The 25,954-nt window shown below is 55.8% G+C and overlaps 1 protein-coding gene across 1 annotated transcript in view; it reads right to left on the bottom strand.

The window, feature by feature from the left end:
- The window catches only part of PRDM12 (PR/SET domain 12), a 17,295-nt gene extending 2,808 nt beyond the window's left edge, over window positions 1–14,487 (bottom strand). Inside the window, exons 1-5 of the mRNA XM_021691557.1 lie at window positions 14,265–14,487; window positions 12,221–12,411; window positions 10,566–10,721; window positions 1,660–1,771; window positions 3–325 (exon numbers count right to left, since the gene is read on the bottom strand). Coding sequence (XP_021547232.1) covers window positions 3–325; window positions 1,660–1,771; window positions 10,566–10,721; window positions 12,221–12,411; window positions 14,265–14,487 — 1,005 coding nt within the window. The remainder of the gene's footprint in view (window positions 1–2; window positions 326–1,659; window positions 1,772–10,565; window positions 10,722–12,220; window positions 12,412–14,264) is intronic.
- Between the last annotated feature and the right edge of the window lie 11,467 nt (window positions 14,488–25,954).

The raw sequence follows: 25,954 nt of genomic DNA, 5'->3' as shown, positions 1-25,954 counted from the left end.
GCGGGCGAGTGCGCCTGCAGCGCGGCGCTGGGCGGCCGGTGGCGCGCGCTCTTCTGGTGGGCGCGCAGGCCGGCCAGCTGCGAGTAGGCGCTCTGGCACACCTGGCACTTGTAGGGGCGCTCGCCCGTGTGCAGGCGCACGTGGTTGCGCAGCGTGGACGACTGGCTGAAGCGGCGGTTGCAGAAGCGGCACACGAAGGGCTTGTCCAGCGTGTGGATGCGCATGTGCGAGCGCAGGTTGCTGCGCGAGTTGAAGCCGCGGTGGCAGATGACGCAGCGCATGCGGCCCGCGGTGCCCGCCGCCGAGTCCGCCGGGTGGAAGTCCTCTGGTCGCGCGGGCGGGGCCCGGGGGGGGCAGGCGGGGAGGGGGGGAGAGAGAGCAGCCTCGTTACGACCCCGCGCCGCCGCCGGGGCCCGGCCCGCCCAGCCCGCCTCGGATCGACGGGGGTGGGGGGGTGCGGGTCTGAGCGGACGGGTTGGCGGCGCTGCCAGAGGGATGAGAGAGGCATCGAGGAAGCTGGCTTGGGGTCAAATAGGAGCTGGACTCCAGACCGTGCTGTGAGACCTCAGGGACTTAGTGACTTCGCCTCCAAACCTCAACGTCCTCATCTGTAAAATGGGGACCTACTACGACCTCACGGGGCTGTGCAGAACATCACGAGGTGATCATAAAAAGCTGCACTTTACCTCCCTTAGCCTGTATACGAGAAGTACCTGACTCAAAGTAGCCTTCTGTAAATGGTAGCCTTCCATAAAAGGCTCCCCACCCCCCCCAAAAAAATCCTTTCATTTATTCATCCCACAAATATTTACTGAGTGCCCTACTATGTACCCGGGAACTGAGCCTCACCTTTCTCATTGCTGAGATGGAGGTAATAATAGCATCACCCCCATAAGCCTGCTTCTTCTAAGAATCAGAGAAATTACTGTTTGTAAAACATTAGCTGCAGGGCAAGGGCTGGATAAACAGTAGTTCATGAGCCTCAGGTTCTTCCTCTAACCAAATTTCACAAGGGTTTTATGAGGACCCAAGTGGGGTGATAGCTGTAAAAGGTTTAGTGCAATACTTGCCATGAAATAGGTCTTGAGCAAACAGTGTGTATCGTGTTGACCAGTGTCCCCCACAACACACACACACAGGTAACTCCACCCCACCTTCATTCAACAGGTTAATACCAAGCACCTCCACCAGGGACAGAGGGAAATGTACATTGTCAGAGCTGGAAGGGGGTTTAAAAATCATCTGGCCCAACCTCTTGCCTTTACAGATGGAGAAACTGAGGCACAGAGCCCTTCCCAAGATTGTACAGCAGAACTGGAACTCAATCCAGGCTCCTGCTGCCCGGCCCCTTGCTCCTTCTGCTCCACCCTCTGCCTCTCTGGTATCCTGCGCCCCACCCCCCCAACCCAGCCTGCCCCCAGACAATTTATTTTGTCCAGAAAACAGTGCCATTTGTGTCTGGACTGTGGTGGTGGCTCTGGGGGCATTGGCCTGCTTGAGCCAGTAGCCTCATGGGCTCGATACTGCTGGAGATTGAACCCGGGTCCCTGGAGACCAGGAAACTCCCTGCCACACACAGGTGCACACAGGCACACTCTCACTCTCTCATTCTGGGTTCCAGGGGTCCCTTGTCATTGTGGCCTCACGGAGACTACCTACCATGCTTGTTCTTTTTCTGCTCCTCCTCTAGCCCAGGCACACCAGGGATCCCCAGGAAGGTGTTGTGTGAGTTTCCATACCACACCAGCAGCTCCTGGTCAGGAGGGATCATCTACAGGGGAGAAAGCAAGATGAGATCAGGGAGGCAGCAGTCCCCAGGTGTGGGAATCAGGGTCTCCGCACGTCCCCCTGCAGCCAGGAGGAAGCTGTCCTGCACCTGCCATGGAGACAGGGATCCAGTCTCAGCCCAGAGAAAGCCACACCAGCCATCGCTAGCAAGCTGCATAAACACAGAAGGCCCTGGGTTGCTCTGCCCCCACCTCCTCTTTCCCCCTCCCAGGCCAGGCCCTCTCGCTGTTTCTGTCCTAGCTCTGGGGCTGGGAACAGAGCAGCCACCCAGCCATGTAAGAGTTCCCAAACTGATAGCAACAGAATGGAAGGCTTACAGCAAGCTGACTAACAGAAGAAGGAAAGCTAGAAAACTTTTCCTTTCTTACTGAGGGGAACCAGAATCAGCCAGCCCTCCGGTCTGCAGGGCTGAGCCAAGGATCGTGGGCTACAGGACACCCTATGGCACTTGGTTACATCCTCTCTGATAATGTTCTGGAAACATCTCTCACGCAAAACACCCACAAGGCAGCACCACGCCACATGTACCTCTCTAGCGATCACGGGCTCTGTGTGACTCCGTGCACACGGCAAATGCTAAAAAAGAAGCATTCGGGTTGAGGAACCCCTCCACCTCAGGAAATACTGGGGCACACAGCCTGAAACAAAATCCATTTCTACAGGAGAGAACTCCACAGACGGTGACAGTTCTCTGCTAATCGCAGGGGAGGACCTGCACCAGGGAAATGGTGTAGGCCACGGGGAGGAAGGGGTTTGCAATGACAGCCCCGGGAGGCTGTGGAAGGCACTGTGGTGGCCCTGACCATAAACCCCACACTCCAGGATGTCCCAAGGGGCCCGCAGGTCTTTGGCGAAAGCCAGTTAGCCCTCCCAAGTGGGGAACCTTCAGGCCCCAGCCAGCTAAGACAAATGAGAGAGATGGGGTGCCTCGGCGGGCTCAGTCGGTGGAGCATGCGACTGTTGATCTTGGGGTTGTGAGTTCAAGCCCCACGCTGGGTGTAGAGATGACGTAAAAATAAAATCTTGAAAAAAAAAAGACAGTTGAAAGGGGACAAGCCTGCACCCCATAGAGCTGGCTTTGGCATCTATCCTGGGGGTCACTCTCTGAGCTTCCCAGAGAAAGCTGGACACACCCAGGCAGCAACCGGTTTGTTTTCCTAATGGGTCCTCAACCGCCTCAAAGGAGTTGAAGCACCAAATATACCATCTCGGGGTATCTGAAATCATGCAAGAATAGGATGTCCTCTTTTGGGCCCCCTGGTTACAGAGAAGGCCCCAGCCCTTCCATTTGACTCTGGCCTGCAGACCCCTGCCACATGCAGGATGCTTCTGTACCACAGCTTCCTTCCTCTGGTCAAAGCCAGGAAGACCCTCAGACCCTCACAGCCAGCTCTGCTTGACCCTGAAAGGACGGGGGGGAGGGGGCGGCAAAGGAAGGAAAGTTTGAGGGGGCCTAGTCACTGCCCTCCTCCTGAGACTCAGCCTGGGGCCACCGTGTGCCTGCCCCCACGGCCCGTGGGGCATCACGTCAAGCCCTCAGGGTCAGTGAGTGACTGGAAGCCAGGCAGAGGGTACCAGCTCGGAGGTACAGGGTTCGAATTTGGAAGAAATAAGTACAGTCCCGGAACCCGAGGAAAATCAGGTGGTGCCTCAAAGAAAGCAGACAGGTTAGAATCTGGCACCATAGAAGTCCTCGAGGCCATTCACAGTCATGGCCGTTGTCCCGGGGGTCAGCGGGACAGCTGGAGGCCCTGCTGGAAAGGGGACGGAGAAGACAGAAGGAGGAGGACGGAAGGAAAATATTTAAGATCAACTCGTTGCGAAGGATGCTCTCTGTGTGAGGATGCAGATGGACCCTCGGCCACCGGGCGCCTGGGTGACCTGAGGCAAGCACTTATCCTCTCTAAGCTTGTCTCCTCAAGTGAGGGGGTGGGGGAACCTCCCTGAGGTCCCCCAACTCTGAGAATCTGATTGTAAGTCACCTCTGACCCTGTCCTGACCCCTGGCTTCAATTTTCACAATCAGCGTTCTTCTAAAGCAGCCAGTCCCCCATCAGACTTGTCTGAACTGGACAGAGTGCTGGCAGAGGTCACCCATGTCAGGGTCCACCTGGGCTCCCCACCTGCTGAGCCTGTGACCTTGGGCAAGTTGCCTTCTGGCGCTGGGCCTCGGTTTCCCAGACTGTAAAACAGGGACGGCCTCTCTGCTCAGGCCTCACGGGGCCAGGCCTCCGCGAGCCGTGGGCAGAAAACTTTGCAGGGAGGTTGGATGCAGGAGCGAGTGTTATGATTTTCCCTGAGCTCACCAACGTCTCAGGAAGCTGGCAGCACTCTCTGGGGCATCGAGGCCCACAGTGGTCCCCACAGAGCCTGCAGTGTGGCATGGGGCCACGGGCACAGTTAAAACCCAGGGTGACAAACTGTGGAAAGAGCCAAGATGTCCATCGACAGATGAATGGATAAAGAAGATGTGGTATATATATACAATGGAATATTATGCAGCCATCAAAAGGAATGAGATCTTGCCATTTGCAACGACGTGGATGGAACTGGAGGGTATTATGCTGAGCGAAATAAGTCAAACAGAGAAAGACATGTATCATATGACCTCACTGATATGAGGAATTCTTAATCGCAGGAAACAAACTGAGGGTTGCTGGAGTGGGGGGTGGGGTGGGAGGGATGGGGTGGCTGGGTGATAGACACTGGGGAGGGTATGTGCTCTGGTGAGCACTGTGAATTGTGCAAGACTGTTGAATCTCAGATCTGTACCTCTGAAACAAATAATGCAATATATGTTAAGAAAAAAAAGAAGAAGAAGAAGAAGGTAGCAGGAGGGGAAGAATGAAGGGGGGGAAATCGGAGGGGGAGACGAACCATGAGAGACGATGGACTCTGAAAAACAAACTGAGGGTTCTAGAGGGGAGGGGGGTGGGAGGATGGGTTAGCCTGGTGATGGGTATTGAGGAGGGCACATTCTGCATGGAGCACTGGGTGTTATGCACAAACAATGAATCATGGAACACTACATCTAAAACTAATGATGTAATGTATGGGGATTAACATAAGAATAAAAAAACAAAAAAAAAAAACCCAGGGTGACTGGCGGCTTTGCCTTCAGTGACTAACAATAGCACGGGCTGGGTCCCAGTGCCCCAAGGACGCGAGCCCCACTCTGGGCCACTGCCTCCGGCTTGGCTGGGGCGGGGGGGCACCCCCAGAGAGAGCACCGATGTGGAGGGGAAGCTCAGCAAGCCTGCATCGGCTGTCACCCTGAGTTGCATCTCCACCTCCAGACTCTCAGCCGAGGAATCAAATATCCAAATCAACACCAGCCTTCTCATTGTAATTGACAATAACAATTGCTACTAAATGTAAATTTGGGACGCCTGGGTGGCTCCCCAATGCACTTTGGCACCCAAAGTCAGATGCTTAACAGACTGACTTTGGCTCAGGTCACGATCTCGGGGTCCTGGGATCAAGCCCTATGTGGGGCTCTCTGCTCAGCGGGGAGTCTGCTTCTCTCTCTCCCTCTGTCCCTCTCCACCTTCCCACCCAGACTCATGCTCTCTCTCTCTCTCAAATAAATAAATAAAATCTTTTTAAAAATTAAAAAATATATATAAAATAAATACAACAACAACAGTGGTGATGAATGAGGAGAAGTCAAGAACTCTGGGCTTGCACAAATTCTGAATATTGTTCAAAATGGTTGTTTGGAACATGATTTTCTAAATAAGAGCTTCGACATTGACTTTTAACATAGAGTACATCATTTATTTACTAACATAATTTTTACATGTACTAAAATTAATCTTACTAGTTAATTTCAGAAATTAAAACAACAAAGCAGACACATTGACAAACACGTGTAAACACATAAAGGGGGTAGGACATGAAAAGTGACTCTCTCCCCCACCCTGGATGCTCAGCCACTGTGGCCAGTTTTCTGTGCTTCTTTCCCCAGAAGGGTTTGTCATTTTGAGACTATTAAAAAATGCTGATTTAAGGTTCGTGGGGAGCAGCATGACGGGCAGAGTGGCTTCTATTTTTCTACATGAGATATCTGATTTTTTAAAAAATAATGAGCACATATTACTTTTATACTATCTCTGTATTAAAGAAAGAAAATCTAGGGGCACCTGGTTGGCTCAGTCAGTTAAGCATCCGTCTCTAGATTTCGGCTCGGGTCTTGATCTCAGGGTGATGAGTTCAAGCCCCGCATTAGCTCCACTTAAAAAAAAAATCTATTAAGAAGAATCTACTGGAATTGAAAATGGCACAGATATTGAGAAGCCACCAGCACTGGGGAAGGCTGGAAGTGGAGTCTGTTGGCTCTTCAGAGCTCTGGGAAGCCAGCGGCAGCCCCTGACCTGGACGCCTGGTCCCTGCTTGCTCGCTGGTACCCCTCATGCAATAACCCCAGAGATCAAGACCAGGAGACCCTCAGGATCAGCAACCTCTTCCCGGAGATCCTGGCACTATTGTCCACAGGCTCCCAGGGTCCCGGCAGCTGACTGCCTAAGAGCAAAGAACAACCACCGTCCCCCTCCCAGGCTTGCCGGTCCCTCAATACTGACGTTTCTTTACAGCCAACTCTGGCAAGACCCTGCCAGGACTCTCCGTTGGGGCCAGCAGAACCAGGATCACAAAGGTGTCCTTCGTTCACTTTTCTAGGCAGCGGGGACTGATTCGGGACACACAATAGACCAAATAATTCCCCCAAGAAACCGATCCCGGTACCATAAAATCCACATCCCTGAGATTCTGGGAGAATATCAGGGCCTGAGTCTTCCCTTGACAAATTACATAGTCTCTCAGCTCGTGCTTCGGAACCATCCCTACCAGCCCAGACATTCTGTCCTGCCCCCTCTCTGAATTTTTATTATAAATGGAAACCGATCCGGTTTTGGTTTGTTTTCTTTATATAAATGTATGTCACACTATTGAACACACTCCCGGGAGGCTCTGACACCTCCCTTTGCCCCCCTCCCCACCCCGGGCAGTGCAGAAACCTTAGTCCAGAAGGATCTCCATGTCATCTGGACGAATATCAATTTCCATTGTACCACAGATGTCCTGACAGACCAATTAATAGAGTTCCAGCAAATACATATTGGCCGGGGAAGCCCCACGGCGTGGTGACCAAGGGCTCTGCTCTGGGGTCAGACAGGCCTGGATTCAAATCACAGCTCACCAACTTCCTATGATCTCCTTGAACCTCAGTTTTGCCATCATTAAAACGGGGGTAGTGATAGTATCTCACAGAGCGGAGAGGACTCGATTCTTAAAAATTTGCTAAGACCCTCAGCACGTGCCCACAGATGATAAATGCTTCACAGATGATAGCATTATTAATGATGCTTAGTATTAATAATCAAGGTGGGGACGCCTGGGTGGCTCAGTTGGTTAAGCATCTGCCTTCAGCTCAGGTCATGATCCCAGGGTCCTGGGATCGAGTCCCGCATCGGGCTCCTTGCTCAGCAGGAAACCTGCTTCTCCCTCTCTCTCCCTCTGCTTGTGCTCTCTCTGTCAAATAAATAAAATCTTTTAAAAAAAAAAATAAGGTGCCCCAACTGCATCCACCCCTGAGCAATGTCAAAAGGAAAACAGTGCCAGGAAAAGCAGACATGGGACTCTGCCGTATAACACGTTTGAGTGCTTGAAAGGAGAAGGAAAGTAGCGGGAAGGAAAGGCCCACACTTCAGGGCACGGTAATCTGCCAAGACACAGGGAGGGGAAAGACGGAATTTTCTTCCCAGCTCCAGAGTCCAAAGCTTTCATAACTTATTACTAAATCCTTTCCTTGCACTGAGTTTTGGCATCAAAGGTCTTGCTTCCTGGGGTAGCTGGTTTTGTTTTTCTGGGAGAACAGGGGTCCGCGTGTTCCCCTTTCGACCCAGTCCCCATCACCTGCAGAAAGACTTATTCATTCAACACTGAATGGTCACTTGCTATGTGCTGGGCGCTTTCTAGAAATGCTATTTAAGGCACCTCATGTTATAGTAAATTCTTCTGTGGTTGAATCGATGGGGAGAATGCCCCAGAAATAGCTTGCCGTAGATCCAGCCAGATGCCAATCCCGCCTGGGGGTTCTCCTCTGACTGGCTGGCCTTGAAACCCCATCTCCATTTGGAGGGCTATTATTTTGTATTTGTGGAAAATTTGAGAGTAGCAACAGTGCATTCTGCTTATCGAATAAAGATGGGCCTTCCCATTTTTGGGGTGAGTAATGGGTTACTCATATGGAATATAAATGGGAGTTCTAAGTGACAGAAAGACTAAGAAAACAGATCATCGCAAAGGCCCGTCTCCTTGGCTAACTCGCACGCGCGCACAGAACAAACAGCCCGTGTATTCCAGAGATTTCAGGGAGTGGCCTGGGGGAGAAGCAATTTCTTCTGGTGGAGCCTAGAAGGGCCAGTGAGCCCTGGCCTCTGCCCAGCGCATGGTGGGTGGTCACACTGGCCCAGACACACTGGTGGTCCAGTAAGTGGAATCTGTCATGGCCACAAAATGATCTGAGAAAAACTGCCACTACGAGAAAAGTGTCCAGCTTTGCTGATGAAAAGTAAAATGACCATAAAGTGATATTTTCTGTTTCCTTGTCCCTCATTCAAGAGGCCCCTTCTTCATAGGCTTGCTACCTCTGGGCAAGCATTAACTGCAAATCCATGGCATCTTGCTCACAGTATCCTATATGAATTGGTTTCTTTTTCCTGATCCTCTTTTATCAACTTAAATCCTGATAAAATGTAGATGACTTTTTTTTTACTCTTCTAAATTCAGATTCCTCCCTAGAGATCCTCTTCAGCCCCTCTGTCCTCTGACTGAATTTCTGTAGAAATTTCTATTAATATTTCCTGACTCCGTTGAGCCTTTAGCCAATGTGATCTGCACAGGGAGATGATCTGAAGCCCCCGAGTCGGCCCCAGCCGGGAGTTCTTTGGCCCGAATCATACAAGCACTCCCACTGTCTCTCGTGTGCATGCGTGTACATCTGTGTTTATGTACATGTGTGTGCATTCGTGTTAGAGGGGAGGAATGGAAAGACTGTGTGTCTTCTAGCTCATCTGTATTGGGATGGCCAGGAAGCAGCGCACGAATGTGAGGATGTGTGTGTGAGGCTGGGAGGGTAGGAGGGGAGAAGACCCTGGAGCGTGCGCTCTGCTAGAAGTGAGGTTCAGCCACACCTTAGGCCGATTCTGGGATGTCTGGCGGGGAGTCCTTATTCCCACAGGGTGGTGGCCCAGCGAGATGGTCACAGGAGCCACCTTTGTCCTAGACCTTTGTCCTAGGTGCCTGGGCCACCTTCGGCCCTACCTTCACACAGCCCCATGCTGTTCCATCTCACTTGAATACCAGCCCAGAACTTGGGCACCTTTCTTTACCCTCCACTTCCTGGCCCTCCCAGAGTCTACCCCTCCGCTGGGACCCACTCCGTGGCCACAACACCACCCAGGCAAAGACCATTCTGCTGTCATCCCTGGGAGATTTCCTGGAGCCTGGTTATTGAGGGACAACTGGACCCCAGTTCCAGAAGCTGCTAGGCCCCAGTGCCCCTAGGGCCTTAGAAAGATTTGAGGCTCTGAGTCCCAGGGATAAAATGGGCTATAGGGAAGTCATTCTCCCGCCCTGGGAGACCTCCTTTGGACCTCTCCAAAACTCAGCCAAACCCAGCCCCACCCCCGAGGGAGGACACTGCCTCTCTCCACTAGGGGAGTGGAAGCAGGAGGTCCAGACAAGTGTGTGTGGGGGGATATCCCCACCACCCCCACACAGCACTGGCCACCAATCTGCCATGGGGAAGGAGGGAGCTTATCTCACTCCTGGGACAGATGCTGAGCATATTTCCTGCCAAGAGACACTGTCCAGAAGGTCCCCACAGCATGACCCTCCATGGCTACCACCACTTGGCTTGCTTTGTGCCCTCAGCCCCTCTCTGTAGACCGTGAGCTTTTCTGCCTCTGTCCAAGGTTTCCCTATCGGGAACACCTCCTTTTTCCATCCTCCTGAACCTTCCCATGACCTGGGCGGGGCTTAGCTACTCCCAACCATGGGATGTGATATTTATCTGCTGCTATCTTTCCCTTTCCCTTGCTTCTAAGCAGTTCGACCCAGCACGGGCATTAGTGCTAACACTCCCCCCCCAACGCCTGGTAAGAGCTCCCGAGTCCCTCTGCCACCAAGTGAGCCCCAGCTTCCTTGTCTGCAAACTGGATAATTGCAGAACCCTCCCTCATGGATCAAATGCACAAGGATTATAAAGGATAACGCATCCACAGAGTCTAGGAGAGAAGCCTTACACAGCGAGTGATCAATGTGTCAGAGCCAAGACTTAGAGTCATGATCCCCACATCAGCGTCCCACGCATGCAGGACAAGGAACAACACACAGCGAAAATGCTGCAGACACAATGCCCTCTCTTGCATTCAAATGCTTCCCCCTGCGTCTTGCTCTCTGTATCTCTTGGTTTCTGAACCCCGGGACACCCTAAGCAGCTATCCGGGAGCCTCACGGTTGAGGTGCTCGTGACATCCCCAGTGGCCTAAAGTCAAAAGTTCTGTCCTTTCTGATCTACAGACCAGAAAACCTGCCACGAAGTTCATGCTCCCAGAGACCATGATGCCTGGGCCCCAGCCCTAGGGCCTGGGCAGGGCCAGCGTGGCCAGCATCAATGCACCTCCATCCCCCCCACCCCCAGTCCCCGGACACTGCTGCCTGCGCCCCTTCTCCTGGCTGCCCCCTGGCTTCGTACAGAACAGAACAGGCACTCACCTCGATGGCCTTGTAGAAGATGCTGGTGCCGATCTGGACGACCTCCAGGTTCTGCTCCTGCTCATTACGTGCGCACTTGATGTAGGTCATCCAGCTTCGGTGGTCCTCCTGGCTGGCATCGATGAAGTAGCGCACTGTGCCGTCCTCATTGAACACCTGCATGCAGGTAAACGAGGGGCTGAGTGAGGCAGGCTGTGCCGCAGGTGCCACCTGTGACCGGGCTGGGCCACTGCCGTGTGTCCTCCTACGCTCTCTCCATCCTCACGACAGCCCCAGGAAAGGCGAGCAGCTGTACTCATCTCAGTTTTCCAGCTGAGAAAAGGGGTGCTCGGAGCAGTGCAGTGACTTGCCTGAGGCCAGGCAGCTAGAAGGGACCGACAGGGAGTCAGTCTCCAGGGCCCCACAGGCTCCGGCGGCCACGTATTCCCCAACTCTGGAAGAAAAGGGTCTCCAAGGGATTACTGACTCGACAAAGTAACAGCCAGCTAACTCCCTGGGGATGCAGAGGTGCTCCCCAAAGCAGCAGAGAGCACGGACCAGGACCTCAGAGGGGGACACAGGAGCCTGGAGAGGGAAGGCTGGCTCACTGTGGCACCCTGGCCTGGCCCAGCCCCCTTGTGGGAGCTATCAAGAGTACTCAGAGATCAGATTGGGCCCCAACTTCCTAACCTAGCAACAAATGGAGAAGATAACTACTGGCCCAGGCCTCCAGGGAGGGAGGAGGTGAGGTCAGGAGAAGCATCTGGACCATCCCCCTGTTCCCTTCCTCCTGTGCCTGTGACCAGAGCCAAGATTTGTCACTTTGGACTCCTCCAGGGACTGTCAGGTGGGGGCTGTGGTGGGGACCCATGGGGGGAAGGGAAATGAGATTAGGGAAAGGGTGCACCAGCCTGGCCTCGGCAAGGTAAGAGCCCCAGGGGAGGAAGAGCTTTGGGAGTGGCTTTGTCCTAAGGGTGTCCTAAGGGTGGCCGTCGCTGGCATCTGGCACTGTCGGAGGAGAGCAGGGTCAGAAGGCCTGGGGTGGAAGCCTCTCTGAGCTTCAGTTTCCTTCTGTAGAATGGGAATAATAATTCACAGGGCTGATGAGATCATTTGGTGGAATGCGGGCCGCTGACTCAGAAAGTTATCTCAACACCAATTCATCCCCCATCATTTCCAGTTGTCACTGTTCTGCCTGGGTTGAGAAGCTCATTCCTAGGAAGCACGGGCCCCTTCCATTCCCCACACTGGCCACCCTCACCCCCAGGCCAGGGTGGTTCAAAAGGGCTTTCCTTGCAACTTCCTCCCAAGGAGAAGAATGCAGGTAGCTGGGAGGTTGTCCCCAGGGTTGGCTTCAGCGCTTTGGGCATAACCCTGGGCAAGCTACATGGCTTCTGGAGGCCTCAGTGCCCTCCTCTGAAGTAGGGCCAACAACAGTCCCTAGGGTTGGCCGGAAGAAAGAGGGTCAGATTTTCTGAACAATGGCCTTAGCAGGCTGGTTTGGGGAGGCACCGCCAGGCATAGGGCGGTAGGATCCCGGATCCCACGTCAGGGAGCTCGGGGGGGCCCAAGCGCCCCCCCCCCCCCCCCCCAGCTCCCAGCAGGAGCGACAGGGACGGAGTGGCGGCTGCCTGGGGCCCTCCCGCCGGCACCCCTCTCCCCTGGCCCTCACCTACCTCCCACATGAGGTTGTTGTTCTTGCAGATGTCCACGTGCTCCGGGGCGATGACGCGGCCAGTGAAGGGACCCATCTCGGTGCCCGCCTTGATCCACGTCTTGGAGAAGATGCCGAGGCCCTCGCCCGGGATGGAGCTCTGCGCGATGATCACCTCCGCAGGCAGCACCAGGCTGGACAGTTTCTGCACTTCTGTGACCGCCGCCAGGGCAGGGGGACTGGGTCAGAGCCTGAGGCAGGGAATGGCCTGCCCTTCCCGCCAGAGACCCAGGCCAGTCCTGTCCGGCCAGACCAACCTCAGGCCCGCCCCGGAGTGACTCCGGGGAAGTCACTAGGGTGTGTGTGTGCGGGCTGCGGAGTGGGGGAGGCGGGCGGGGTGCTCAGTGCAGGAATCTCCTCCGTTTGCAACCTGGGGATCCTCTGTGCCCTCGGAAGCAAGAGGTGCTTTGGGGCTCATTTCTAGGGGCTTTTATTATTTTTATTTATTTGGTCTCTCCACTAATTCTCAAAGCATCCACAACGTCCCTGCCCCCGCCCCCCACCCTGGAAGAGTTTAAGAACGACTGTGCCCACCGCAGCGCTCGGTTTTACAAATGCGTAAACTGAGGCCAGCTCCCAGGAGGAGGTGATAGCCAAGCTGAGACCTTCCTTCCGCGGGACGCTCGGCGCTCACTGCGCCTCCCTGCACCGAACACAGGGCGCTGTCGAAGGATCCCGGTTGCGGCCAGGAGCTCTGACTCTTTTCCGGGGTGCGGGAGGCGCTGCGCCTGGGCGCCGGCTGGCTACGGCGCTGGGAAGAGACCTCAGGCTGCGGCGCGGCGGGGGTTGGGGGGCGGCGGAAGCTCAAAAGGAACGCGGGCTGCGGCGGGCAGCCTCCGGCGCTCTCTGTGTGACCCCGGGCCCGCCTCGGTCCCCCTCGGCGCCCAGGATCCGGGGTGCCAGAAAGGGCGGCGCCGGGAACCTGGGCGAGCCCTGAAGTCGCCTCTCTGGGCGGGAAAGAACGGGCGGCCCCCGGCCCCCGGGGGTCCCCCTGTCCGGCCCGGCAGCCGGAGTGGGGGCGGCGAGGCGCACAGGGGCGGCCTCCGTGTCTTACAAGGTTCCCCTCTAAGCTACCTGGGAAAATAGCCGGCGAGCGGGCCGGCTGAAAGCGGGGGGGGTTAAACGGTGTCCATTGCGGCGCGGCCGGCAATTTGTCACGCTGTTAAAGTGATAGCATTCATTCGGTTCCATTCGAAAGAAATTGCTAATTCTAAATTCATTAGCCCTGGAAGAATGCTGTAGCAGTAAATTGTAGCTCAATGCGGAGGGGACTTGTTTAAAAGGGGCCGAGGAATTCCCCTTACAAAAAGGGGGGATTAGATGGTTGACATAGCGTGAATGGAAGTGGGATTAGTCTGCACGGTAAATTAAGAGAGGAACAGAAATCGTCACGGGGGAAGAGAGGGCGACGCGCAGAGATGCCAGCGCCGGGGAAAGATATTGTTTGCACGTTGATGAATGAGGAATAAGAACTTGAGACATCTTAAAGAAAAGAAACTTTTCTGGCTCTCTCTCTCTCTCTCTCTCCCTCGCTCCCTCAGCGGCTTTCTCTGCCGGCCCGCCCGCCCTCCGCCCCCTCCCCAGCCCCCCTGCCTTTTAAAGTTCTCGGTTGAAGTGGGAACTTTCGCGGGTCAAGCCCAAGTTAACTAAATGAATTTTAAACCCCTTCTTTTTGAGTCAACTGCTATTACACGCCTAGTAAGGCTTTAGATGCCGGGAACCCGCCGGCTCAAAGGGGTGAGGGGCGGGCGGGGGGCCGCGGGGGGCCGCAGGGCCGGGGCAGCCTGGACGCGGCGATCCCTTCTCCGAGCCGCGCGGGGCACGGAGCTGCTTCCCGCCCCGCCCGGCCTTTGGCTGCTCGCGCCGCGGTTCGGCTCCCGGGAAACTGAGGCCCACCGAGCAGCCGCGCCGCCCTGTGTCCCTGCCGCGCGCCCTGGGCGTCGCCGGCGGGGAACCCGGCGGCGCCGGGAGGAGGGGGCGCGACTGGCCTCGACGGCGCGACTCACCGCCGGAGAAGGACTGCGCCAGGACCTCGGCGGTGAAGGCTGTCTTGGGGCTGGCGTGGTGGCTCTTGTCCTCGAAGAGCTGCTCGCCCAGCACGTTGCGCCAGCGGCCGTAGAGGAAGCTGTGCAGGATGTCGGAGGTGATGACCTCGGCCAGCGCCAGCCCCGGCGCCTTCAGCCCGGTCTTGAGCACCAGGGCCTCAGCCGGGAGCACGGAGCCCATCATGGGCGGTCCGGGGCTCGCCGGCGCCGGGGACTGACCGCCGGGCCGACGCGGGGATGTGGCGCGCGTGAGGAGAGCGGAAGCGCGAGAGAAGAGGGTTGTGCCGGAGGAGAAGGAAGAGGAGCAGGGGGAGGACGAGGATGAGGAGGAGGAGGGGGAGGACACAGGAGGGAGCGGGAGGCGAGGCGGGCTGGAAGGAAAGTGAACGAGGGGGAGCGAGGCGGAGAGGGAGAGAGATGGGGAAATCAGCAGAGGTGGCAGAGGCGGCGCGGAGGGCTGGAGAGACGGGGGTGGAGGCAGAGGCGGGTGCGGGGGGTGCGGGGCGGGTGGGACGCGGGTGGCTGCAGAGAAACGGCGGCGAGGGGCTCTCGGACGCGCGCTCGGCTCTCGCACACCGGCCCGGACGGTCTTCCCCTTGGCAAAATCTCAGCGCCTTTATAGGAGCCGCAGTGACCCTCCTAATTGGTTATTAATGACCCCCTGACGTCGGACAGACTTGTTGTACCCGGCCGGGCTCGAGGAGCCCTCGTCGCGAGAGCTCAAGGGGCGGGGGCGCGCGGGCCGCTCCGAATTGTCCCTCTTCGCTCCTCCCGCCTCTCCCTGGCCCTCTCCCTCAATCCCCCCCCCTTCCTCCTCCTCTCCCCGTGGGAAGCGCCGGGCTGGGAGGGAGGCTCAGCCCGCGGCGAGGAGAGGAGGGGACGGAGCAGGGGAGGGGGCGCGGCGAGGCTCCCTCGGACTCCAGGGACCAGACTGGGTAGGAGGGGACACCTGGCCTCGGGCCCCGCCGGCCCGGCGCTCACCCACTGCCCCAGGCTGGATCTGCGCTCCTCATCCCCTCCCGGCCGGGCCCGGCGTTCACCTCCCCTCCGCTCCCTGGCCCTCCCGGCCCGGCCCGGGCTCTCCGGAGCTCCGAGCCCCAGAGCGCACACCGCGCTCCTCTCGTGCTGCAGACGGCGCTTGCTAGAGCCGTGCGCTTCGCTTCAAACGGGCCGCTCAACCACCCGGCTCGCTGCTCGCCGCCGAGTGTGAAACTCTTCCCCGGGCGGAAAGGGCTGCGGGGAGGGGCTGCGGCGAACGTTGGGGCTGGGCCCTGCCCGAGTCGGCGTCGTGGGCGACCGGCTCCCGACTCTCGGGGGGCTAGGGACCGAAATCCGCACTGGCCGTGGGTTGCCTAGAATAGGTTTTTCTGATGGATACGGAGGATGGAAAGGGGTCCCCGGACAGTTCTGAGTGGGAGCAGCCGTGCTTCAAAGCGAACGATCTCCGAAACCGCAGGCGGCCTCAGGCCTGCGGTGCCCGCGCGGCTTGAGGTTCCGGCCTCCCAGCTCCTTCGTTCAGCTGCGACCTAGGGGAGATCCCTGCGTTCCGCACTCCTTCTTTCTTGCCTCCTATTCTCGTTCTTTCTCTTCTGGCCTCCCACTTCTCTCCCTTCCTCCCAACTGCCCCCTCCCCCGTTCCACCAGGATGCTTTCTGCGCAGAGGTTCCAAGGTACCCTGGGCGCCAGAACGGTGTCTCTCGGTCTCTTTCCCGTGACAAGGAGCTGCTGAGCCCGGAGCCTAGAATGGAAGGCCACAGCTTTCTGCGGCCTTTGCCGACTTCTTGGGTTAGCCTCAAGCCCCCGACTCCAGCCCTAGACACTGGAGGGGCATCATGGGGACACCTCCCTTCCCCCCTGCAATTTCAGATTCTGCTAGCGGAGCCCAGTTTTCTGGACCCTTGGGGCATGGGTTGGGCTCACAGACTCTCCGGGCTTTCTCCGCAGCACGGGGCCTTGGGCAGATGGTCAGGGGTCTGGCCTTCCCATAAGGAGTCACTGTCCTCACGCCCCTTGGCAAAAAGCTCCTTCCACTGGGTGGCGGGGGTGGGGGGGGTTGGATTTTGCTAAGCCATCCTCACACCTGGCCACCATGAACCCCCAGCGTCCCGCACCCAGTGCCGGCCAGCGGTCTCTGCCATCCCGGAGTCTGCCTCCAGGGATAGAGTAAGGAAGGCGGCAATCGCTGGCCTTCAGACACAGAGCTCGGATGAGCTTGGAGGCTGATGCCCAGAGGAGGCTGCACCGGGCACAAGGCACGACCGTCGGGCCTGGCGCCAGCAGAGGGCAGCGCTGCAGAGGAGCCAGCAAAGCTCGAGGGTTAGGGTCCTGGAACCTCAAATCCCTTCCAGATACCACCGGTGAGTCACCACTGGCTCAGGCTTGAGCCGAGGGTTCCGTCGGAGGGGGCCCCCCAGAATCTGAGCCTGGGTGCCTCACCCACGCCTGGACCTTGGCTTCTACAAAGACTTGGTGGAGGGGAAAATGTGCCAAGACAGAGGAGACTCCCTCGGGGAGCACCGCCCAGAGCTTCGAGCTCAGTTCTCAAGCTTGGCAGCCAACCTCAGCGCCTCGGGGATATCAAAGGAGGAGGAGGAGGAGGACTGCTGTGCGTCCTTGGGGCCGCCTTTCTCTCTGGGCCTCAGTGTCCCTGTCTGTGCAACGGTTTAGGTTGGACTTTGTGAACTGAAGTTTCTTCCCACCTTGTCCCATTCTGGGTCAGGTCACTTTCCTCTGAAAGCCCGGAGGATTTTGCCAATTCCCGGGCCACACCCCAGAGAAAAGCCCTCAGGTCTGTGCGTACCTCCAACCACGGGCACAGCATTTGGGACCCGGGCCCCAGCTCGGGGTCAGAATGTGAAAGGACCGAGGGTTCCGGCCGCAGCTAGGGAGCCCTATTCCTTTCCCCCCGGACCCGAACACCCAGGCAGTGGTGCGGGGCGCCGGAGGGAAGAGGAACTCGGCACAGCCTTCTAGCTCCTGCGCCCCCCGGCCCGGCGCGTCTCCGCTGAGCGCTCAAATTTTTTTATGCTTCTGGTCTAGCCTCAGACCCACCTGGACCGCGCCCCAGGGAAAGGGGACCTATAGGGAGCGCCCCAGTGTCAGGGCCCATTGGAACTGGGGAGCAAGGCCCGTGCGCCGAGATTGCGAAGGAAGATATTGCACGTCCCGGCGTTTCTGCGCGGCTGAACCGTGTCGTTTTCCGCGGGGCCCAGGCGAGGAGTGTGTCCGCGCCGCAGCCCCCTACCCTGCCCCGGCCTGGCCCGAGCTCGCAGGCGCCGCCCTCGTCGCGCCTGCGAGCCGCCGTTCCGCGATCTCTTTAATATTCATGGGCGTTAATAGAGAGGCCCCCAGTATATCGGTCCATTGTGGGCGGCTCGTAGGGCTTGAATAGGCCCCGGCCCTCTTTCTTCCGCGCAGCTTCCCGAGGGGCCGGGCCAGGAGTGAATGGCCCCGCTTCCCGCCCCGCGCCCCCTCCCCCTTGCGGGGAGAACATCTTTATCCCCGCCGCCGCCGCCGCCGCTGCCGCCCCGGCCCCCATTCACGCGGCCCGGGCTCCGGGCGGAACGAATCAATCGGCCGCGGCTCTTCGGAGGTCATCCGCGTGGCCCGGGCTGCCCCTTTTCCCGAGCCCACGGGAGTGGAGAGAGGGAGTCGGCGGCAGGCCAACGGACCCACGGACTGAGGGACACTGCAGGGGGGGGGGGCAAGCGCCAGGGAGCCCCGGGAGGGGTGGCCGGCCCAGGCAGGTGAAGAGGGACTCAGGGTCCCGCGGCCGCCCGACACTGGCTGATTTCTACCTGTTGCCCCGCACAGAGCGGAGCGCGGAGAGAACGGGGGCCACGGCGCAAGCTCCTCTCGAGGCACCCGCGCGCGCCCCTCCGGGCCCGGCGGCAGCAGCCCCGAGCCCCGGGACTTGGGGTGGGGGGCGGCCTTGGGCTCCCCAGGCCCCGCGGCCAGGCCCGCAGAGCACTTTCGTTCTTGCCTCTGCGCCGGGGCTCAGCTCCGGGACGCCCCGGTCCAGACTGAGCGCTTCAGCCGGGCGTGCCGAGGGGAAGCCGGGCTCCTGGCTCCCGCGCCCTCACTCAGCTGCCCCGACTTGGGTGGAGGGGGGCGCGAGCCGGTCAGGCGGGGCCCAGCGCCGGGGTCCCCGCCCCTCCCGCCCCGCGGGCCCTCCGAGGCGCAGAAAGGAGCCCATTGTCCGCCGGGAAATACATTTTTGGGGGCCGAGTGAAAGCCCGTCTTTCTTTTGAACTTTAGAGGAAAGTCTTCTGCCCTCGCCCCTCGGAGGGAGAGATTTGTCTCCCCTCCCGGGGGGCCCCGCGCGCCTCCTCCTCTCGAAACATCTGCCGGGGGAAAATCCACCCTGGAGGGCAGATCGCGCTCGCTCTAAGCCCCGCGAACTCATTAAAAAGATATTAGCGGCGGGGGCAGGTCCCGCGCAGGTATCGATCGGCCGGAATGAGCCCGAGGAAGAAAAGGCGAAGAATGCGGTCGCGCCGCGCCCCGACGCCCTACCCGGCTCCCCCGGCCCCCCGAGCCCCCTCCCCGCGGCGGCAGTGGGGCCCCCGCGTGGTCCGCAGCGACCAGTGGCCTCCCGCGGCGGCTCGCCCCCTCCCCCCCGGGCTCCCCCTGCCTCCCCGCGCCCGGCCCCTCCCGCCGCTCCCCTCCTCCGCTTGCCGCCGCCGCCCCGCGCTCCCCCGCCCGCGTCGCTCGCCTTCCCCCGCGCGCGCTCTCCTCTTTCGCCTGCGCTCCGGCCCCCTCGCCGGCGATCTCACACCCTCTCGGCTTCCTCCTCCCATTTCTCTCCCGTGCAGAGTCTCAGTCTTTCGAGTCCCAGTCCCGCGGTGGGCCAGGGAAATTGCTTCCTCTCGTGGGGCCCGCGTGTCCCCCGGCCCCGTTCCCGCGGGACGGTTCAGGGCTCCAGGGCGCCCCCGCCGGCACCTACTAAGGCCCGACGGGCTGCCGAGGTGGGGTGGCTGCGCGGGCCGCAGAGACGACAATTTCATTAGACGTGACTCGGGCTGGGCCTGCCCGGGGCTGCCACGCGGAGTGGCGGTCACAGCGCCTTGAAGAAGGACGGCGCCCCCCCCAATCTAATTAGCCTCCCCGGCCCCTGAGAGACAAAGGCGCGCCCCTGGGCCCAGGTGACTGGCACGCGAGTCTCGCTGGGCGCAGAGGGCGGGGACCGCCCCCCTTTCCGGCAACTCCCGGGCGCCACCCAACGCCCATGCCCGGGCCCCCAGCCCCGCGGGTACCAGCGCCCAAGTCCGAGTGATAAGCGATCGGTGTAGCGGGACCAAGGGGAGGGACAGTCCGGGTGAGAAGCTAGAAATCCAGGAGAGGCGGGGCCGCGGGAGATGGACACAGGCTTATGGGGGCAGTGAGGGGCCGAGATGGAGGGAGACTGAGGCAAGGAGAGGCTGAGATGGAAGGATCCAGATGAAAGTTAAAAGTCTGGTATGTGGAGAACACAGGGATATGTAGAGATGAGAGGAGGCATTCTAAAAATGTGTGAGGCTTTCGGGAGACTTTTGAGAGCTAGAGAGGTGGCCTGGAAGGGGGAAGAGGGAGGACAGGGGCTCTTGGGACAGAGACTGGGGTCGGGGGTGGTGTCTGGGGGAAGCAGGCAGGCAGGATGAAGAGAGCAGGAGGCTGGCTGGGGAAGGTGGGAGAAAGGCATGCCCCTCATTGCCTGTCTGTCTCCAGGCCCTCTGCCATAGCCCCTCAACTCTCCCCAGTTTCCTGCCCCTGGGAGTCCTGGGATAGCCAGAAGGAATGCCCAGACCCCTCACACCCCCTTCCTTCCCCAGCAGCCCTGCCCACCCGGCACCCAGCCCGCCCGGCCTTCCTCCACTCCTCTGCTGCCTGCCTCCCAGTCCTTGCACCTGCTAGCCCTCCGCATGGGATGCCCCCAGAGCAGAGAGGGCTGGGGCAGAGAGTTATGCCCCCATGCTGCTGCCCCTCATGCCCTACCGGCTGCCATCCACACCATATCTGGCCTCATGGAGATCCCAAAGGCTCCGGTCATTCCTTTGTCCGGCAATTTATTTGAGGCCCTGGGGCATCCGGGTGACCAAGGCAGACCCTGTCCTTGCTTTCTCAGACCAGCGTCTAGGGTTGGTGGTGGTGGGGTACACCCTGGTTAGAGGTGGTGACAGCCTGTTTTGGGCCCATCTGGTACCTCTGACACGTCTGTGCAAGTAGATCTCATTTGTAAAATGGAACAATAACCCTGCCTTGTCTCACAAAGCCTGATGTGCCCCATGAGTGAGCTCACACTTAAGAGGTGCCTGTGGTTGTCATTCCTATTGCTGCCCCCTCTCCAAAGACGCCCAACCTGATGTGGATCCTCTGGGCCCATTAGGAGATGCTCCAGGCCCTGGAGACCTGAGGGTGTGAGTCCAACCCTGGCTCTGGTAGGTACTGGCCAGGAGCCAAGGCACCCATTTCCCCTCCTAGAACCTCAGTTTCTTCATCTGCAAAATGGGGATAGACTGGGAGGGCTGCCCTGTGGAAGAAAATACATAGTGGATGAAAAGCTCATAGGATAGGAGATGTGCTTCATATACGGAAAATATTAGCAACTTCATTACATTTAAAAAGTCACGTAGGGCCATGCTTGAAAACTTAGGAAATATGAAAAGTACTAGGTGGGTACCAAATATGGCCAGTGGGACATTGAAAAACGAAACCAGATGCATTTATCTACTCCTACCTCTACACCTGCCACCTCTTCTATTCCCACCTTTACCCCCTCCCGCCTCTCCCTTCTTCTCTGTCCAGAGTCTGACTTTGGGCAAATTAGGGAGGATAAACTTATTTGGAGACCAGTTAAGTAAGTTGTAGTTACAATGAAGGGGAAATTTACTGTTTCCAATGTCCAGTAAGTCACAAACTATTTATTCTGGAGGCTTCTGAACACTCCAGACTCTCAGATCATCATGTATCTATTTTAATTATGCAGATAATTATGCAAATGTTTAACACACACTGACAATGTGCCAGGCTGGACCTGGAGTTCGGGGCGTTGAACAAGGCGGGTTGTGCCTTGAAACATCAGCCCAGCCCTGGCAGCCGCTGGTCCCTGGAGACTTTAGTTAAAGGTGAATTAGTTCAACAAGCATCTACTGAGAACTGGCACTGAGCTAGCCCTGTCTGAGCACTGAGAGGCCAAAGAGGACCCATCTGGTCTCTATCCTCGAGATGCTGATGTTTTCCTGAGTGAGCGGGCACCTCCACAGATCCCAGGCCACACTGCAAGATGTTGGCCTGGATCGTGGAATTCAAGGCTCAAATTCTTGCTCTCCAGCTGGTCGGAATGTCCTCTTGCTCCCACTTCCGTGCCCGCTCCATGCCTCCCGCCATGAAGTGCGAGACTCACTCTTACACACACAGATGAGGGGCTTCAAATCTTCAAATGTGTGTCGAGTAGTGAAATGCTTTCTCCAGATGAACTCTTATGAAGAAATCTAATTTATTTATTTGTTTATTTATTTATTTGACAGAGAGAGAGAGAGAACACAAGCAGGGGGAGCAGCAGGGAGAGGGAGAAGCAGGCTTCCCGCGGAGCAGGGAGCCCAATGTGGGGCTCGATCCCAGGACCCAGGGCTCATGACCTGAGCTGAAGGCAGACGTTTAACTGACTGAGCCACCCAGGCACCCCTGAAGAAATCTAATTTAGAAAACAGATATAGGACTTCCAGTTCCAGCCCCAACATGTTGAGAACTTGGAAATCATCACTCTGGTCCTTACAACAAGAAAAAGCTGGACGCTCTGAAAATCAGCAATTTTCCTAGGACCCATCAGAGAACTGAGGTTGTAAGGCATACCATCATCTTGCAGTCTGGGGAGACAGGGGGAGCTGGAGGACCCCAGGGAGGACCTGTGTACCTGGAGCGGGATCGCTGAGGCCACAAACCTGTAGGAACACTTCATGGCAATTTTGACAAATTGCTGGAGACTGCGTATGGAATAGTATCACAGTGAGAAACTCCTGGAGTCTCCAGTCTTGGGGAGAGGCACACCTTCATGGCTTTTTACTTCCAGGAACCCCACTGGGTTCTCCAGGAGAAGATCTGAGAAGACTGGCTAGTGTCCCTGGCACGCATGGGGAGAGACAGCCTGGTGAAATTCACCCAGAGCTTTATCCCAGATTGGGGAAGGGAACTCTCCTCTCCCTCCAGCCCCTTCCAGACTTCCTGTCTCACCTAAGGGAAAAACAAATGAACAAAGTCAGCAGGATATAGGGCTTCCAAGAATTTGCTTGAAATTGCTGCAGCCAGAGAAGGCTGTAATGGGCAGTTGGGGGACAAGCTCTTCCGCTGGAGAAACAGCCCTAAGAGCCAGACCCACTAAGAGACTGACCTACAATTGAGCGACTATAGCATGCTCCCCATTTCCAGCCCCTCCCCGCCACGCCAGCAGGGCTCCAGAATATGGTGGTGGATCCCAGCTGAAAGGGTTGCAAGATTCTATCTGCGGAGGTGTACACAGGGAAGCCCCAAGTCCAGAGAGGAGGTGAGAAAAGACAAGAAAATTTGAAGCCATGCACGCTCACAACTACAGCAAACATCACAGAGCCTCACTCCTGGGGGGACTCACATAGCCTCTCACACTAAGAGCCTATTTATTTACCCCAGTTCCTATTTTCTGATACAGCACGTTCGGCTTTCAACAAAAAATTACAAGGCATACCAAAAGGCAAGAAACAACAAAATCTGGAGAGACAAAACGATGATCAGAACCAGACTCAAATATGACGCCAATACCAGAATGATCAGACAAGGAATTTAAAATAACTATGATTAATATGTTGAGGGCTCTAACAGAAAAAGTGGACAACTGGGGGTGCCTGGGTGACTCCATCAGTTAAGTGTCTGCCTTCGGCTCAGGTCATGATCCCCAGGATCCTGGGATAGAGCCCCGCATCGGGCTCCCTGCTCCGTGGGGAGTCTGCTTCTCCCTCTCCCTCTGCCCCTCGCCTCCGCCCGTGCTCTCTCTCTCTCCCTCTCTCTCTGTCAAATAAATAAATAAAATCTTTTTAAAAAGCATCCAAAAAGGGGCGCCTGGGTGGCTCAGTCGTTAAGCATCTGCCTTGGGCTCAGGTCATGATCCCAGGGTCCTGGGATCGAGCCCCGCATCGGGCTCCATGCTTCTCCCTCTCCCACTCCCCCCGCTTGTGTTCCCTCTCTCACTGCCTCTCTCTGTCAAATAAATAAATAAAAATCTTAAAAAAAAAAAAGCACCCAAAATAACGCAAACAAAAAGAAACAAAACCAATAACAAAAACCCAATACACAGAAAATACCACACTCCAGCGTAACATATGCAAACTGACAAAAACCAAAGGAAACAGGTACAGGGGGCATTTAGGTAGCAACAGATTGATAAGTTCACATTTACAGTCTGTACTTGCTAGGTGGTCAATCAACGGCAGCAGGGAGGCTGATGAGGGATTCAAAAGGAGTTAGGGGATGATGGTTTCACTGAGTCTCAACGTCCGTGTTATTTGCGGACTGGTTGCACAGTATGAGTGTGATTCTGATTCAGACAAATAAGTGGTTGTTAACGACTACAGTTATTTGAACGGCTTACCTCGTCATCTTAGATATTCTTCCCTTTTTTCTTTTTTTTAAGATTTTATTTATTTATTTGACAGAGAGAGACACAGCGAAAGAGGGAACACAAGCAGGGGGAGTGGGAGAGGGAGAAGCAGGCTTCCCACGGAGCAGGGAGCCCGATGCGGGGCTCGATCCCAGGACCCTGGGATCATGACCTGAGCCACCCAGGCGACCTGATACTCTTTCCTAAAACTGATTCCAAAGATTCAAAGACAAGGCGGAGGATGAACTTTGTTTCCAAGTTGAGTTGTTGAGTAACCACAGGCATAAACAAGCCCTCCCCTGGATGGCAAGCTCCATGAGGGGAGAAGCAGCTTTGCCTTAATTCCCCCAGGGTGGAGCACAGCAAGGTGTTCCAGGAGTGTTACTGCCCAATGACCACTGGCCACAGTGAGATGATCTGCTTGCTGGAGCCTTGCCTGGCATCTGACTGAGCTTGGAACTCAGTAATGAGCCTTTTGGCACAATTTTGCTGGAGACCTGAACCCAAAGAGCCATCCAGAGTTAGAACATTCTTCATCAGGAATATGACCAATAACGGCATACCCAGATGGAACTGAGTATAAGCTAATAGCACAAGTCAACATGTTTCAGGTGTTTTTAAAATTTAAAAAATTATGATTTTTTAAAAATTATAGACTGTTCTCATGAATATACATGCAAAAATTCTAAACAAAACTATGAGCAATTCAATCAAATGATATATAAGAAGAATTGATAATATATTATGACCAAGTGAGGTTTATTCTAGGAATGCAAGGCTGGTTTAAAATTTGACAATCAAATTAACTCACTATGTTAAAATTAAAAAGGAGATCAATCATATGATGATTTCTAGAGATGCAGAAAAAGCATTTGAAAAATTCAGCACCCAGTCATGATAAAACTTTTGGCTAATGAGAAACAGAAGGGAATTTCCTTATCTGATAAAAAGTATATATAACAAATGCGCCACAAACATAATTAATGGTGAATTATTAAAAGTGTTCCCTCTGAGGCTATGGATGAGACCAGCGAGGATGCTCACTGTCACTACTTTCAGAAAACAATGCACCGGAGGCCTTGGACAGGGCCGTAAAGCAATCAATTAAAAAAAAATGGCATAAGGATTGGAAAGGAAAAAATAACACCATTGTTATTCATAAATGACATGATTTGGAACAGAAAATCCAAATGAATCTACAAGCTGTTAGAATTGATAAGGAATTCAAGTAAAGTCATTGGAATCCAGGTTAATATATTTAAAAATTATATTTCTAAAACCAGTGACAAAGAAATGAAAAATGAAATTTAAAAAGTACATTTTCAGTAACAGCAAAACATCAAAAACCCAGGAATAAAGGGAAGGAAAGGTGTACAAGACCCCTCCACTGAAAGCTCCTACAATTCTAGAGAAAAATCAAAGAATTAAAACAAAAGAAGGGATATACCATGTTCATGAAGTGGAAGGCTGACTATTGTTGGGTTTTGGTACTTCCCAGATTGATGCATAGATTCAGGGCACTTCCAATCAAAATCCTGGCAGCTTTGAACACATTGTTTGTGGGGCATAGGGGAAGGATAAATGGATCCTAAAATTTACATAGAGGGGCGCCTCGGTGGCTCAGTCCGTTAAGCCTTCAGCTCAGGTCATGATCCCGGGGTCCTGGGATGGAGCCCTGCATTGGGCTCTCTGCTTAGTGGGGAGCCTGCTTCTCCCTCTCCCTCTGCCTCTCCCCCTGCTTGTGCTCTCTTTCTGTCAAAATGAATAAATAAAATCTTTAAAAAAATAAATAAAATTTACATGGGAATGCAAAGGGCTGAGGACAGCTAATGCAAGCTTGAAGAACAGAGCTGAAGGACTCACTGAAAGGCACAGTAACTAAGATAGCATTGTACTGGCATGAAGACAGACACACAGATTGAAAAAAAATGGGAATGCAGTTGTAACATATTCGAATGCACGGTGTGTTTAAAAAATTATAGTCAAAAAATTTTAAATACACTTAATATATTTCATTGGAATTTGAATCCAACAACAGTGGAACCCT

Source organism: Neomonachus schauinslandi, chromosome 13 (genome assembly GCF_002201575.2).
Source record: "Neomonachus schauinslandi chromosome 13, ASM220157v2, whole genome shotgun sequence".
Lineage (NCBI taxonomy): Eukaryota > Metazoa > Chordata > Mammalia > Carnivora > Phocidae > Neomonachus > Neomonachus schauinslandi.
The sequence above is the reverse complement of the archived record's forward strand: the minus strand, read 5'-3'. Positions and strand labels throughout refer to the sequence as shown.